Source organism: Petromyzon marinus, chromosome 76 (genome assembly GCF_048934315.1).
Source record: "Petromyzon marinus isolate PM22_M1 ecotype Great Lakes invasive population chromosome 76, UKy_Petmar_22M1.pri1.0, whole genome shotgun sequence".
NCBI lineage: Eukaryota > Metazoa > Chordata > Hyperoartia > Petromyzontiformes > Petromyzontidae > Petromyzon > Petromyzon marinus.
In genome coordinates, this window is record NC_133742.1 from 3,507,507 (window position 1) to 3,526,065 (window position 18,559).

Genomic DNA, 18,559 nt, shown 5'->3' on the forward strand with positions numbered 1-18,559 from the left:
TGGGTGTGTTGGTGGGTTGGTGGGTGGGTTGGTGGGTGGGTGGGTTGGTGGGTGGGTTGATGGGTGGGTTGGTGGGGGGTGGATTGGGGGTAGGTGAGTTGGTGGGTAGGTGGATTGGTGGGTGGGTTGGTGGGTGGGTTGGTGGGTGGGTTGGTGGGTTGGTGGTTGGGTTGGTGGGTGGGTTGGTGGGTGGGTTGGTGGGTGGGTTGGTGGGTGGGTTGATGGGTGGGTTGGTGGGGGTGGATTGGAGGTAGGTGAGTTGGTGGGTAGGTGGATTGGTGGGTGGGTTGGTGGGTTGGTGGGTGGGTTGGTGGGTTGGTGGGTTGGTGGGTTGGTGGGTGGGTTGGTGGGTTGGTGGGTGGGTTGGTGGGTGGGTTGTGGGTTGGTGTGTGGGTTGGTGGGTGGGTTGATGGGTGGGTTGATGGGTGGGTTGGTGGGGGGTGGATTGGGGTGGATGAGGTGGGTAGGTGGATTGGTGGGTGGGTTGGTGGGTTGGTGGGTGGGTTGGTGGGTGGGTTGGTGGGTGGGTTGGTGGGTGGGTTGTTTGTGGTGGGTTGGTGGGTGGGTTGATGGGTGGGTTGATGGGTGGTTTGGATTGGGGGTAGGTGAGTTGGTGGGTAGGTGGATTGGTGGGTGGGTTGTGTTGGTGGGTGGGTGGTGGGTGGGTTGGTGGGTTGGTGGGTGGGTTGGTGGGTGGGTTGGTGGGTTGGTGGGTGGGTTGGTGGGTGGGTGGGTGGGTTGATGGGTGGGTTGGTGGGGGGTAGATTGGGGGTAGGTGAGTTGTGTAGGTGGATGGTGGGTGGGTTGCTGGGTGGGTGGGTGGGTTGGTGGGTGGGTTGGTGGGTTGGTGGGTTGGTGGGTGGGTTGGTGGGTTGGTGGGTGGGTTGGTGGGTGGGTTGGTGCGTTGGTGGGTGGGTTGGTGGGTGGGTTGGTGGGTGGGTTGATGGGTGGGTTGGTGGGGGGTGGATTGGGGGTAGGTGAGTTGGTGGGTAGGTGGATTGGTGGGTGAGTTGGTGGTTGGTGGGTGGGTTGGTGGGTGGGTTGGTGGGTTGTGGGAGTTGTGGGTGGGTGGGTTGGTGGGTGGGTTGATGGGTGGGTTGGTGGGGGGTGGATTGGGGGTAGGTGAGTTGAGTGGGTAGGTGGATTGGTGGGTGGGTGGGTGGGTGTGGTGGGTGGTTGGTGGTTGGTGGGTTGGTGGGTGGGTTGGTGTGGTGGTGGGTTGGTGGGTTGTTGGGTGGGTTGGTGGGTGGGTTGGTGGGTGGGTTGATGGGTGGGTTGGTGTGGGGTGGATTGGGGGTAGGTGAGTTGGTGGGTAGGTGGATTGGTGGGTGGGTTGGGGTGGTTGGTGGGTTGGTGGTGGGTTGGTGGGTTGGTGGGTGGGTTGGTGGGTGGGTGGTGGGTTGGTGGGTGGGTTGGTGGGTGGGTGGGTTGGTGGTTGGGTTGATGGGTGGGTTGGTGGGGGGTGGATTAGGGGTGGTGAGTTGGGGGTAGGTGGATTGGTGGGTGGGTTGGTGGGTGAGTGGGTTGGTGGGTAGGTTAGTGGGTTGGTGGGTGGGTTGGTGGGTAGGTTAGTGGGTTAGTGGGTGGGTTGGTGGGTGAGTTGGTGGGTAGGTTAGTGGGTTGGTGGGGTGGGTTGGTGGGTGGATTGGTGGGGTGGGTTGGCGAGTGGGTGAGTTGGGTGGGTTGGTGGATGTGATTGGTGTGTGGATGGGCAGTTGGTGGGTGGGTGAGTGACGTCACGTTGCTCAGTGGTGAGGGGGGGTGGTGGAGGGAGGAGAGGTGGCTGCAGCGGTTAGCGCACCCCGAACACTCACATAGAGACCCATAGACTCACATAGAGACCCATAGACTCACACGTAGAGCCATAGACTCACAGAGAGACCCATAGACTCACACGTAGAGCCATAGACTCACAGAGAGATCCCATAGACTCACATAGAGATCCATAGACTCACACAGAGTCCCACAGACTCACATAGAGACCCATAGACTCACACAGAGACCCATAGACTCACAGAGAGCCATAGACTCGCAGACACCCATAGACTCACACAGAGACCCATAGACTCACACAGAGACCCATAGACTCACAGAGAGCCATAGACTCACAGAGACCCATAGACTCACACAGAGACCCATAGACTCACACAGAGACCCATAGACTCACACAGAGACCCATAGACTCACAAGTAGACCCATAGACCCGCACAGAGACCCATAGACTCACACAGAGACCCATAGACTCACAGAGACTCATAGACTCACACAGCGACCCGTAGACTCACACAGAGACACATAGACTCACACAGAGACCCATAGACTCACACAGAGACCCATAGACTCACACAGAGACCCATAGACTCACACAAGACCCATAGACTCACATAGAGACCCATAGACTCACACAGAGACCCATAGACTCACAGAGAGCCATAGACTCACAGAGACCCATAGACTCACACAGAGACCCATAGACTCACACAGAGACCCATAGACTCACACAGAGACCCATAGACTCACAAGTAGACCCATAGACCCGCACAGAGACCCATAGACTCACACAGAGACCCATAGACTCACAGAGACTCATAGACTCACACAGCGACCCGTAGACTCACACAGAGACACAGGCTCACACAGAGACCCATAGACTCAAACAGAGACCCATAGACTCACACAGAGACCCATAGACTCACACAAGACCCATAGACTCACATAGAGACCCATAGACTCACACAGAGACCCATAGACTAACACAGAGACCCATAGACAAACAAGTAGACCCATAGACTCACACAGAGACCCATAGACTCACACAGAGACCCATAGACTCACACAGAGACCCATAGACTCACACAAAGACCCATAGACTCGCACAGAGACCCATAGACTCACAGATAGACCCATAGACTCACACAGAGTCCCATAGACTCACATATAGACCCATAGACTCACACGTTGGGCCAAAGACTCACACAGAGACCCGTAGACTCACAGATAGGCCCATAGACTCACACAGAGTCCCATAGACTCACACAGAGACCGATAGACTCACATAGAGACCCATAGACTCACACCTAGAGGCATAGATTCACACAGAGACCCATAGACTCACACAGAGACCCATAGACTCACACAGAGACCCATAGACTCACACAAAGCCCCATAGACTCGCACAGAGACCCATAGACTCACACAGAGACCCATAGACTCACACAGAGACCCATAGACTCACACATAGACCCATAGACTCACACAGAGACCCATAGACTCACACGTAGGGCCAAAGACTCACACAGAGACCCGTAGACTCACAGATAGACCCATAGACTCACACGTAGTCCCATAGGCACACAGAGGGACCCATAGACACTTATTTAGTACCGTACGTAGCAAACGGCGTGGGTGTGGATGATATATGAACTAAAACCGTTTAGTTTTAATAGATATGTTTATTATTACGTAAACACATAAACAGTTGTGTTGGTTATCACAGCACTTGCAGTTAGCTGCTAAATATTTTGGTGGCTAGCGATGTTTCTATTGCATCACACACACACGTAGACTCACACAGAAGAGAGCCATAGACTCACACAGAGACCCGCAGACACACACAGAGACACACAGACTCACGCAGAGACACAGACTCACACAGCAGAGAGCCATAGACTCATACAGAGACACACAGGCTCACATAGAGACCCGTAGACTCACACAGAGACACATAGACTCACACAAAGACAGAGACTCACACAGAGCCATATACTCACACAGCAGAGACACAGACTCACACAGAGACCTGTAGACTCACACAGAGACACATAGACTCACACAGAGACACACAGACTCACACAGAGACACATAGACTCACATAGAGACCCAGACTCACACAGAGACCCGTAGACTCACACAGAGACACAGACTCACACAGCAGAGACACAGACTCACACAGAGACACATAGACTCACATAGAGACAGATAGACACACAGAGACACATAGACTCACACAGAGACACACAGACTCACATAGAGACACAAAGACTCACACAGAGACACAGAGACTCACACAGCAGAGAGCCATAGACTCACACAGAGACTCACAGACTCACACAGAGACACACAGACTCACACAGAGACCCGCAGACACACAGAGACACATAGACTCACACAGAGACCCAAAGACTCACGCAGAGCCACGTAGACTCACACAGCAGGGAGCCATAGACTCACACAGAGACACATAGACTCGCACAGAGAACAATAGACTCACATAGCGAACCATAGAGTCACACAGAGACACAGAGACTCACACAGACAGCTGTAGACTCACACAGAGACACAAACTCACACAGAGACTCACAGACTCACACAGAGACGCAGACCCATACAGAGACGCATAGACACATAGACTCACACAGAGACACATAGACTCACACAGAGAACCATAGACTCACACAGAAACACGTAGACTCACACAAAGACACATAGACTCACACAGAGACCCATAGACCACGCAGAGAGTGACCAAGTGACTGACTGAACGAGTGACTGAGCGAGTGACTGAGCGAGTGACTGAGTGAGTGACCGACTGGGTGACCGAGCGAGTGACTGAGCGAGTGACTGAGTGACTGAGCGAGTGACTGAGCGAGTGACAGAGTGAGTGACTGAATGACTGAGCAAGTGACCGAGTGAGTGACCGAGCGAGTGACCGAGCGAGTGACTGAGCGAGTGACCGAGCGAGTGACTGAGTGACTGAGCGAGTGACTGAGCGAGTGACAGTGTGAGTGACTGAGTGAGTGACTGAGTGAGTGACTGAGTGACTGAGCGAGTGACCGAGCGAGTGACCGAGTGAGTAACCGAGCGAGTGACAGAGTGAGTGACAGAGTGACTGAGCGACTCACTGAGCGAGTGACCGAGTGAGTGACTTAGTGACCGAGCGAGTGACTGAACGAGTGACTGAGTGATTGACTGAGCGAGTAACCGAGCGAGTGACTGAGTGAGTGACCGAGTGAGTGACTGAGTGAGTGACTGAGTGAGTGACAGAGTGACTGAGCGATTCACTGAGTGAGTAACTGAATGAGTGACTGAGCGAGTGACCGAGCGAGTGACTGAGTGAGTGACTGAGCGAGTGACTGAGTGAGTGACTGAGCGAGTGACCGAGCGAGTGACTGAGCGAGTAACTTAGTGACCGAGCGAGTGACTGAGTGAGTGACTGAGTGAGTGACTGAGCGAGTGACTGAGTGAGTGACTGAGCGAGTGACCGAGCGATTGACTGAGCGAGTGACTTAGTGACCGAGCGAGTGACCGAGTTTGTGACTGAGCGAGTGACCGAGCGAGTGACAGAGTGAGTAACAGAGTGACTAAGCGATTCACTGAGTGAGTGACAGAGTGAGTGACCGAGTGAGTGACTGAGCGAGTGACCGAGTGAGTGACTGAGTGAGTAACTTAGTAACTGAGTGAGTGACAGAGTGAGTGACCGAGTGAGTGACTGAGCGAGTGACCGAGCGAGTGACTGAGTGAGTGACTGAGCGAGTGACCGAGCGAGTGACTGAGTGAGTGACTGAGCGAGTGACCGAGCGAGTGACTCGCTCCTTCTCTCCCTCCCTCTCTCTCTCGCTCAGAAGTTGCGAGGCCGCAGCATCATGATGACGCTTCGCAGTGAGTAGTAGTCGGAGTGAGTCCACGTGTACCACACCACTCCATCCGGGCCCAGCAGGTGACGGGCGCGGGATTCGTAGTCACCCCCCTGGGGGCGGGAGGAGGGGGTCACGTGGGGGGATTCCACCACCATCGCCACGATTCCCACGTCACCAGGAGTGGTGCACGGAGAGACTCATCCACTCGCTCACCACCCACTCACTCACTCAGCCACTCGCTCACCACTCACTCACTCACTCACCACCCACTCACTCACTCAACCACTCACTCACTACTCACTCACCACCCACCCACTCACTCACCACCCACTCACTCACCACTCACTCAGCCATTCACTCACCACCCACTCACTCACTCAGCCACTCGCTCACCACTCACTCACTGACTCACCACCCACTCACTCACCACTCACTCAGCCACTCACTCACTCACTCGCTCACTCGCTCGCTCAGCCACTCACCACTCACCACTCACTCAACACTCACTCACCACTCACTCACTCAACCACCCACTCACTTACTCGCTCGCTCAGCCACTCACCACTCAATCACCCATTCACCACTCACTCACTCACCACCCACTCACCACCCACTCACCACCCACTCACTCACTCAACCACTCACTCACCACTCACTCACCCATCCACCACCCACTTACTCACCACCCACTCACTCACTCAACCACTCACTCACCACTCACTCACCATTCACTCGCTCGCTCGGTCAGCCACTCACCACTCACTCACCCATCCACCACCCACTTACTCACCACCCACTCACTCACTCAACCACTCACTCACCACTCACTCACTCACCACTGACTCAGTCACTCACCACCCACTCACTCACTCAGCCACTCACTCACCATTCACCCACTCGCTCACTCGCTCAGCCACTCACTCACTCGCTCGGTCAGCCACTCACTCACCACTCACTCAGCCACCCACCACTCACTCACCACTCACTCAATCACCACTCACTCACTCATCACCCACTCACTCATCACCCACTCACTCACCACTCACCACTCACTCACTCATCACCCACTCACTCACCACTCACTCACTCACTCACCACCCACTCACTCACCGCCCACTCACTCATCAACCACTCACTCACTCAGCCACTCACTCATCACCCACTCACTCACCACTCACTCATCACCATCTCACACTCTCACCCAGTCACCCACCAACCACTCACCATCCACTCACCTACCACCACAACAACAAAGATCCCCCGTATAGCCTCAACAGACTATTGGGGCAAGTGCTCTGAGCGAGTAGCAGCAGCAATGAAGGCCGGCACGGCACACAACGGGGTGGGTGGCCTCCAACCCCACCACCACCACTCCAACAACCACCACCACCAATCCCACAACCACCACCACAACAACCACTACGACCACTCGAACGACCACCACTTCCACAACCACCACTACCACCACAACCACCACTCCCACAAACACCACTTCCACAAACACCACTCCCACAAACACCACTACCACCACAACCACCACTCCCACAACCACCACCACAACCACCACTACGACCACTCCCACGACCACCACTTCCACAACCACCACTACCACCACAACCACCACTCCCACAAACACCACTTCCACAAACACCACTCCCACAACCACCACTACCACCACAACCACCACTCCCACAATCACCACTCCCACAAACACCACCACCCCCACCGCCACCACCACACCCACCACCACACCCACCACCACCACACCCACCACCAACCCCTCCCACCACCACCACACCCACCACCACCATTACGCCCACCACCACCACCACACCCACCACCACACCCACCGCCACCCCCACCACAACCCCACCCCCACCACCACCCCCCACCACCCTCACCACCAACAAGAACAACAACCGCCATTCGCCACTAAGTGGCGGTGATGTCACCACGACGCTTGTGCCAGGCCATGTGCACCTTGAGGCCACGTGAAGTGTCGAACGCCTGCTGGCAGGAGGTCACAGGGCAGACCCAGGTGCCATGGGTCGACTGACTGAGATGACTGGCTGATGCACCACCTGTGCCCCCTACTGTGCCAACCTGATGTGCTTTAGCCACCCGGCGCTCCGCTCATTGTTGTGAGCGTCGCTCCTCCGCCCTCCGTTGTTGTTGGAGGGCGACTGCTTCCAACTGCTAAGTAGTGTCCTTCACGAGCCTCCTCCACAGAGGCCGATCTTGACACCGCTGGTACCAGTCATCGGCAAGTCCACTCAGCTCCACGTCCTCCTGTACCACATTATTCCATCTCTTCTCTAGACCGTACCGCGACCGTTTAGCCCCCTCGATCCGGCCGAACAAAAGCTGTTTTGGCATGCGGTGGCTGGGCATGCGGGCTACATGACCCAGCCAACGCTGGGTCATGTAGCCTGCCGGAGGAGCTCACTGATGGGACCGTGCCCAGATCTTTCAAGGATTTGTGAGCTCCTCACACAATCCAGCCTGGTTAAACCCAAGATGGATCGTAGGCAGGCCAGCCTAAATGTTTCTAACCGGCGAAGATGTTCCATTAGGGGGGTTCACGTTTCGCAAACGTAGAGAAGGGAGGGAATGACCGTGGCCGAGAAGACCCGAAGCTTAGTGCGGAGCGACAGACCAGGTAGCTTCCACACAGCGTTACGCAACCGATGAAAAGATATTGCCGCTCGACTGATTCGGAGTGAGACCTCTGCTGTTAAACTGGAGCCAGTCATAAGCACACTACCCAGGTATGGAAAACTCTCCACTATCTCCACAACTGCCCCATCACCGATTGGGAGTTGTGGGGGTGGAGTGTCCGATGGTACAAAATACCCAGGCAGGTGCTTAGTTTTGGTGGGGCTGATGGTAAGGCCCCACCTCTTAGTGGCACGCTCCAGTCTCAGCAGCAGCGTCTCCAACTCCTCCTCTGACTGAGCAGCTATTACCAAATCATCAGCATACATAACGTGGTTGACTAATAGGGAGCCATCCCTTGACCGCACCCGGGTATCGATCAGCCTCCCATTATATCTGTACCATATGGAGATTCCCCCGGTACAGCTATTGAAGGCTTCAAGAACTACGTGGTCAAAATAGATGTTAAATAATGTGGGAGCCAGAGGACATCCCGGTCGCACCCCAAGGTGTACAGGGAATGGCTCTGACTCCCGGCCACGTAGTTTTACCCGGGCCCGCTCACCATCATGAAGGTCCTTAATGATCGTGAGCAGAGGGTCAGGTACTCCAAAAGCACGAAGAACGACCCAGAGCCCAGGCCTACTGATGGTATCATAGGCATTGACCAGGTCAATAAAGCAGAGATGTAGGTCTTGTTGGAATTCCCTACACCTCTGCTGTAGCAGGCGGACAGAAAATATGGCATCTGTGCAGGACCGCCCTTTCCTGAAACCGCATTGGGGCTCCGCAAGCCTCTCCTCAGCGTGCCTGGCAAGGCGATGCTGAATAATCCTTGCCAGGACCTTTCCCGGCACACTGAGGAGTGAGATGCCCCTGTAGTTGTTACAGTCTGTGCGGTCTCCCTTCTTAAAGAGGGGGACCACCAGGGCATCCTTCCAATCCTGCGGAACCCGTCCAGTGGTCCAGACTGTTGTTATGATGTCATATAGGGCAGTCTGTGCACAATCGCCACCCTCCCACATCATTTCGCTTGGGAGATCATCTCTGCCCGGTGCCTTTCCTGGTCTCAGACTCTGGATCGCCTTCAGTACTTCCTCAACAGATGGCACCTCAGCCAGCTACTCAGAGGGGGTGACTTCTTCCAATATTTGAGGCACCGCAGCCTCAGCAGGGTCATCCCCACTTTGTGCCACGATGTTATCCAGGCTGAGGGATGTCCCCTCCCCCAGGATCTCACAGAAATGCTCAGCAAATCTGCAAACCTGTTCCTGGGGGTCGGAGATTGGATCACTGTTTTTCCCATAATTATGGTAATAGGTGTGGCGCTGCAGGTTACTTTTTGATGGAGTTAAATAGTGATTTCTGATCGCGGCCCATTGAGGCAGACTCCATCTCCTCTGCAACCCGCGACCACCACCCATCCTTGTAGCGCCTCACGGCTCTCCGAACCTCCGAGCGAAGGCTGTGGTAAGCCTACTCATTCTCCGACATGGGATGCTGTAGCCGATGAAATTGGGCCTGTCGCTTTTTCTCAGCCAGCTTGAACACCTCCTCTGTCAGCCAGGGTCTCTGGGGAGGTCTGGACCGTGTACCCAAGCAGCCATTGAAGCTGCATGAGCCACAGTCCTAAACCTCGCCCATTTACCCTCGACATCAGGAGGAGTGGGGGACGATGCCAACCCCAGCCGCAAGCGATGATGAAATTCTCGCTTGCAACTTTCAACAGCAAGCTGAGACCATGCCACTATGGGTTTCAATGGGGTCCTGGGTGTACACCCACCACCGGAGTGGAAGAATGGCAGAAGCTTCTTACAGATGACAAGTCCATGGTCAGAGGGCAGATCAGCTCCACGGTAGGTCCTGGTGTCAAGGACATTGACCCTCATCCGCTGTTCCGTCACTATGTAGACCAGCAGATGTTCTTGCTTGGACCCGGCATGCATTCATGATGTTGTGTGGATGCGCCGATGTCAGAACAGCGTGTTGGTAATTACAAGCCCATGGGCTGCACAAAAATCTAGCAGCCTCCTGCCGTTCTTATTGAGCTGATCTGGCCCATGCCTTCCAATCACTCCAGACCAGGTGCCAGCATCACGACCAACTCAGTCATAGAAGGCATCTGACTCATCAGCCTTGCCTGCATCCCTCCACGGATGTTCGTCTGCGGTGGGGGCATAAGTAACCACAACCACCACTCCTCGCCTCTGGTTGATAGGAAGGCGAGCTCAAAGTAGCCTGAGGCTTACAGCTTCCCACACCTCACCGCGACGCTCCCACCACCACAACACAACCACCCCCACCACCACCACCACAACACCCACGTGGTAGTAGACCCCGTTGAGGTTGCTGTAGTAGCACTGGTAGAACCACCACCCACACCACCACCACCACCACACCACCACCACCACACCACCACCACCACCCACACCACCACCACACCACGACCACCACACCACCACCACACCACCACCACACCACCACCACACCACCACTACCACACCACCACACCACCACCACACCACCACCACCACCCACACCACCACCACACCACCACCACCACCCACACCACCACCACACCACCACCACCACCACACCACCACACCACCACCACCCACGTGGTAGTAGACTCCGTTGAGGTTGCTGTAGTAGCACTGGTAGAACCACCACCACAACCACACCACCACCCACACCACCATCACCCACACCACCACCACACCACCACACCACCACCACCACACCACACCCACGTGGTAGTAAACTCCGTTGAGGTTGCTGTAGTAGCACTGGTAGAACCACCACCACCACCACCACCACCCACACCACCACCACCACCACCACACCACCACCACCACACACCACCCACGTGGTAGTAGACCCCGTTGAGGTTGCTGTAGTAGCACTGGTAGAACCACCACCACCCACACCACCACCACCACCACAACACCACCACCACACACCACCACCACCACACCACACCACCACCACACCACACCCACGTGGTAGTAAACTCCGTTGAGGTTGCTGTAGTAGCACTGGTAGAACCACCACCCACACCACCACCACACCACCACCACACCACCCACACCACCCACACCACACCACCACTACACCACCACCACACCACCACCACCACACCACACCCACGTGGTAGTAGACCCCGTTGAGGTTGCTGTAGTAGCACTGGTAGAACCACCACCACACCACCACCCACACCACCCACACCACCACCACACCACCACCACCACACCACCACCACCACACCACCACCACACCCACGTGGTAGTAGACCCCATTGAGGTTGCTGTAGTAGCACTGGTAGAACCACCACCACCACCACCACCACCCACACCACCACCACCACACCACACCCACGTGGTAGTAGACCCCGTTGAGGTTGCTGTAGTAGCACTGGTAGAACCACCACCCACACCACCACCACCACCACACCACCACACACCACCCACGTGGTAGTAGACTCCGTTGAGGTTGCTGTAGTAGCACTGGTAGAACCACCACCCACACCACCACCCACACCACCACCACCCACACCACCACCACCACCACACCACTCCCACACCACCACACCCACGTGGTAGTAGACCCCATTGAGGTTGCTGTAGTAGCACTGGTAGAACCACCACCCACACCACCACCACACCACCACTCCCACACCACCACACCCCACCCACGTGGTAGTAGACCCCGTTGAGGTTGCTGTAGTAGCACTGGTAGAACCACCACCCACACCACCACACACACCACCACCACCACACCACACCATCACCACACCACACCCACGTGGTAGTAAACTCCGTTGAGGTTGCTGTAGTAGCACTGGTAGAACCACCACCACCACCACACCACCACACCACCCACGTGGTAGTAGACTCCGTTGAGGTTGCTGTAGTAGCACTGGTAGAACCACCACCCACACCACCATCACACCACCACCACCACCACCACCCACACACCACCCACGTGGTAGTAGACCCCGTTGAGGTTGCTGTAGTAGCACTGGTAGAACCACCACCACCACCACCCACACCACCACACCACCACCACCCACACCACCATCACACCACTCCCACACCACCACACACCACCCACGTGGTAGTAGACTCCGTTGAGGTTGCTGTAGTAGCACTGGTAGAACCACCACCACCACCACCCACACCACCACACCACCACCACCCACACCACCATCACACCACTCCCACACCACCACACACCACCCACGTGGTAGTAGACTCCGTTGAGGTTGCTGTAGTAGCACTGGTAGAACCACCACCCACACCACCACCACCACCGAACCACCACACACCACCCACGTGGTAGTAGACCCCGTTGAGGTTGCTGTAGTAGCACTGGTAGAACCACCACCCACACCACCACCACCACCACACCACCACACCACCCACGTGGTAGTAGACTCCGTTGAGGTTGCTGTAGTAGCACTGGTAGAACCACCACCCACACCACCATCACACCACCACCACCACCACCCACACACCACCCACGTGGTAGTAGACCCCGTTGAGGTTGCTGTAGTAGCACTGGTAGAACCACCACCACCACCACCCACACCACCACACCACCACCACCCACACCACCATCACACCACTCCCACACCACCACACACCACCCACGTGGTAGTAGACCCCGTTGAGGTTGCTGTAGTAGCACTGGTAGAACCACCACCCACACCACCACCACCACCACCACACCACCACCACCCACACCACCACCACCACCACCACCACACCACCACCACCCACACCACCATCACACCACCACTCCCACACCACCACACCACACCCACGTGGTAGTAGACCCCGTTGAGGTTGCTGTAGTAGCACTGGTAGAACCACCACCCACACCACCACCACACCACACCACCACCATCACACCACCACCCACGTGGTAGTAAACTCCGTTGAGGTTGCTGTAGTAGCACTGGTAGAACCACCACCCACACCACCACCACACCACCATCACACCACCACTCCCACACCACCACCACACCACCACACACCACCCACGTGGTAGTAGACCCCATTGAGGTTGCTGTAGTAGCACTGGTAGAACCACCACCCACACCACCATCACACCACCACTCCCACACCACCACACACCACCCACGTGGTAGTAGACCCCGTTGAGGTTGCTGTAGTAGCACTGGTAGAACCACCACCCACACCACCACCACACCACCACCACACCACCACACACCACCCACGTGGTAGTAAACTCCGTTGAGGTTGCTGTAGTAGCACTGGTAGAACCACCACCATCACACCACCACCACCACACCACCACCACCCACACCACACACCACCCACGTGGTAGTAGACCCCATTGAGGTTGCTGTAGTAGCACTGGTAGAACCACGACCACCACCACACCACCACACCACCCACGTGGTAGTAGACTCCGTTGAGGTTGCTGTAGTAGCACTGGTAGAACCACCACCCACACCACCATCACACCACCACCACCACCACCCACACACCACCCACGTGGTAGTAGACCCCGTTGAGGTTGCTGTAGTAGCACTGGTAGAACCACCACCACCACCACCCACACCACCACACCACCACCACCCACACCACCATCACACCACTCCCACACCACCACACACCACCCACGTGGTAGTAGACTCCGTTGAGGTTGCTGTAGTAGCACTGGTAGAACCACCACCCACACCACCATCACACCACCACCACCACCACCCACACACCACCCACGTGGTAGTAGACCCCGTTGAGGTTGCTGTAGTAGCACTGGTAGAACCACCACCACCCACACCACCACACCACCACCACCCACACCACCATCACACCACTCCCACACCACCACACACCACCCACGTGGTAGTAGACCCCATTGAGGTTGCTGTAGTAGCACTGGTAGAACCACCACCACCACCACCCACACCACCACACCACCACCACCCACACCACCATCACACCACTCCCACACCACCACACACCACCCACGTGGTAGTAGACCCCGTTGAGGTTGCTGTAGTAGCACTGGTAGAACCACCACCCACACCACCACCACACCACCACCACTCCCACACCACCACACCACACCCACGTGGTAGTAAACTCCGTTGAGGTTGCTGTAGTAGCACTGGTAGAACCACCACCACCACACCACCACTCCCACACCACCACACACCACCCACGTGGTAGTAGACCCCGTTGAGGTTGCTGTAGTAGCACTGGTAGAACCACCACCACCACACCACCACCACACCACCACCACACCACTCCCACACCACCACACACCACCCACGTGGTAGTAGACCCCGTTGAGGTTGCTGTAGTAGCACTGGTAGAACCACCACCACCACACCACCACCACACCACCACCACACCACTCCCACACCACCACACACCACCCACGTGGTAGTAGACCCCATTGAGGTTGCTGTAGTAGCACTGGTAGAACCACCACCCACACCACCATCACACCACCACCACCACACTACCCACGTGGTAGTAGACTCCATTGAGGTTGCTGTAGTAGCACTGGTAGAACCACCACCACACCACCACCACCACACCACCACCACCACACCACCACACACCACCCACGTGGTAGTAGACCCCGTTGAGGTTGCTGTAGTAGCACTGGTAGAACCACCACCCACACCACCACCACCACCACACCACACCACCACCACACACCACCCACGTGGTAGTAGACCCCGTTGAGGTTGCTGTAGTAGCACTGGTAGAACCACCACCCACACCACCACCACACCACCACCACACCACTCCCACACCACCACACACCACCCACGTGGTAGTAGACTCCGTTGAGGTTGCTGTAGTAGCACTGGTAGAACCACCACCCACACCACCACCACACCACCACCACCACACACCACCCACGTGGTAGTAGACCCCGTTGAGGTTGCTGTACTAGCACTGGTAGAACCACCACCATCACACCACCACCACACCACCACCACCACACACCACCCACGTGGTAGTAAACTCCGTTGAGGTTGCTGTAGTAGCACTGGTAGAACCACCACCCACACCACCATCACACCACCACCACACCACCACTCCCACACCACCACACACCACCCACGTGGTAGTAGACCCCGTTGAGGTTGCTGTAGTAGCACTGGTAGAACCACCACCCACACCACCACCACACCACCACCACCACACCACACCCACGTGGTAGTAGACTCCGTTGAGGTTGCTGTAGTAGCACTGGTAGAACCACCACCCACACCACCACCACCACCACACCACCACACACCACCCACGTGGTAGTAGACCCCGTTGAGGTTGCTGTAGTAGCACTGGTAGAACCACCACCCACACCACCACCACCACCACACCACCACACACCACCCACGTGGTAGTAAACTCCGTTGAGGTTGCTGTAGTAGCACTGGTAGAACCACCACCCACACCACCACCACCACCACACCACCACACACCACCCACGTGGTAGTAGACCCCGTTGAGGTTGCTGTAGTAGCACTGGTAGAACCACCACCCACACCACCATCACACCACCACCACACCACCACACACCACCCACGTGGTAGTAGACCCCGTTGAGGTTGCTGTAGTAGCACTGGTAGAACCACCACCACCCACACCACCACCACCACCACACCACCACACACCACCCACGTGGTAGTAGACCCCATTGAGGTTGCTGTAGTAGCACTGGTAGAACCACCACCATCACACCACCACCACCATCACACCACCACCACCATCACACCACCACCATCACACCACCACCACCACACCACCCACACCACCCACACCACCACCACACCACCACCACCACACCACACCCACGTGGTAGTAGACCCCGTTGAGGTTGCTGTAGTAGCACTGGTAGAACTACCACCCACACCACCACCACCACCACACCACACCCACGTGGTAGTAGACCCCGTTGAGGTTGCTGTAGTAGCACTGGTAGAACCACCACCACCCACACCACCACCACCATCACACCACCACCCACACCACCATCACACCACTCCCACACCACCACCACACCACCACCACACCACACCCACGTGGTAGTAGACTCCGTTGAGGTTGCTGTAGTAGCACTGGTAGAACCACCACCCACACCACCACCACCACCACACCACCACACACCACCCACGTGGTAGTAGACCCCGTTGAGGTTGCTGTAGTAGCACTGGTAGAACCACCACCACCCACACCACCACCACCACCACACCACCACCACCCACACCACCATCACACCACCACTCCCACACCACCACACACCACCCACGTGGTAGTAGACCCCGTTGAGGTTGCTGTAGTAGCACTGGTAGAACCACCACCCACACCACCACCACCACCACACCACCACACACCACCCACGTGGTAGTAGACCCCGTTGAGGTTGCTGTAGTAGCACTGGTAGAACCACCACCACCCACACCACCACCACCACCACACCACCACCACCCACACCACCATCACACCACCACTCCCACACCACCACACACCACCCACGTGGTAGTAGACCCCGTTGAGGTTGCTGTAGTAGCACTGGTAGAACCACCACCCACACCACCATCACCACAACACCACCACCCACACCACCACCACCACCACACCACCACCACACCACCACCACACCACCACCACCACACACCACCCACGTGGTAGTAGACCCCGTTGAGGTTGCTGTAGTAGCACTGGTAGAACCACCACCCACACCACCATCACCACAACACCACCACCCACACCACCACCACCACCACCACACCACCACACCACCACCACACCACCACCACCACCACACACCACCCACGTGGTAGTAGACCCCGTTGAGGTTGCTGTAGTAGCACTGGTAGAACCACCACCCACACCACCACCACACCACCACCACCACACTACCCACGTGGTAGTAGACTCCGTTGAGGTTGCTGTAGTAGCACTGGTAGAACCACCACCACCACACCACCACTCCCACACCACCACACACCACCCACGTGGTAGTAGACCCCGTTGAGGTTGCTGTAGTAGCACTGGTAGAACCACCACCACCCACACCACCACCACCACCACACCACCACCACCCACACCACCATCACACCACCACTCCCACACCACCACACACCACCCACGTGGTAGTAGACCCCGTTGAGGTTGCTGTTGTAGCACTGGTAGAACCACCACCACCCACACCACCACCACCACACTACCCACACACCACCCACGTGGTAGTAGACCCCGTTGAGGTTGCTGTAGTAGCACTGGTAGAACCACCACCACTCACACCACCACCACCACCACACCACCACCACCCACACCACCATCACACCACCACTCCCACACCACCACACACCACCCACGTGGTAGTAGACCCCGTTGAGGTTGCTGTAGTAGCACTGGTAGAACCACCACCCACACCACCATCACCACAACACCACCACCCACACCACCACCACCACCACACCACCACCACACCACCACCACACCACCACCACCACACACCACCCACGTGGTAGTAGACCCCGTTGAGGTTGCTGTAGTAGCACTGGTAGAACCACCACCACCCACACCACCACCACCACCACACCACCACCACCCACACCACCATCACACCACCACTCCCACACCACCACACACCACCCACGTGGTAGTAAACTCCGTTGAGGTTGCTGTAGTAGCACTGGTAGAACCACCACCCACACCACCACCACCACCCACACCACCACCACACACCACCCACGTGGTAGTAGACCCCGTTGAGGTTGCTGTAGTAGCACTGGTAGAACCACCACCACCCACACCACCACTCCCCCACCACCACACACCACCCACGTGGTAGTAGACCCCGTTGAGGTTGCTGTAGTAGCACTGGTAGAACCACCACCCACCACACCACCACCACCACACCACCACCACACCACCACACCACACCCACGTGGTAGTAGACCCCGTTGAGGTTGCTGTAGTAGCACTGGTAGAACCACCACCCACACCACCACCACACCACCACTCCCACACCACCACACACCACCCACGTGGTAGTAGACCCCGTTGAGGTTGCTGTAGTAGCACTGGTAGAACCACCACCCACACCACCATCACACCACCACCACACCACCACCACCACACCACCACACACCACCCACGTGGTAGTAAACTCCGTTGAGGTTGCTGTAGTAGCACTGGTAGAACCACCACCCACACCACCACCACCACACCACCACCACCACACCACACCCACGTGGTAGTAGACCCCGT

General features: G+C 56.7%; 1 protein-coding gene across 1 annotated transcript in view; it reads right to left on the reverse strand.

Moving 5' to 3' along the window:
* Positions 1 to 3,432: 3,432 nt before the first annotated feature.
* LOC116937511 (uncharacterized) overlaps positions 3,433 to 18,559 on the reverse strand; it is a 52,925-nt gene continuing 37,798 nt past the window's right edge. Inside the window, exon 8 of the mRNA XM_076056528.1 lies at positions 3,433 to 5,746. Within this exon, the coding sequence (XP_075912643.1) occupies positions 5,618 to 5,746 (129 nt within the window). The 3' untranslated portion in view covers positions 3,433 to 5,617. The remainder of the gene's footprint in view (positions 5,747 to 18,559) is intronic.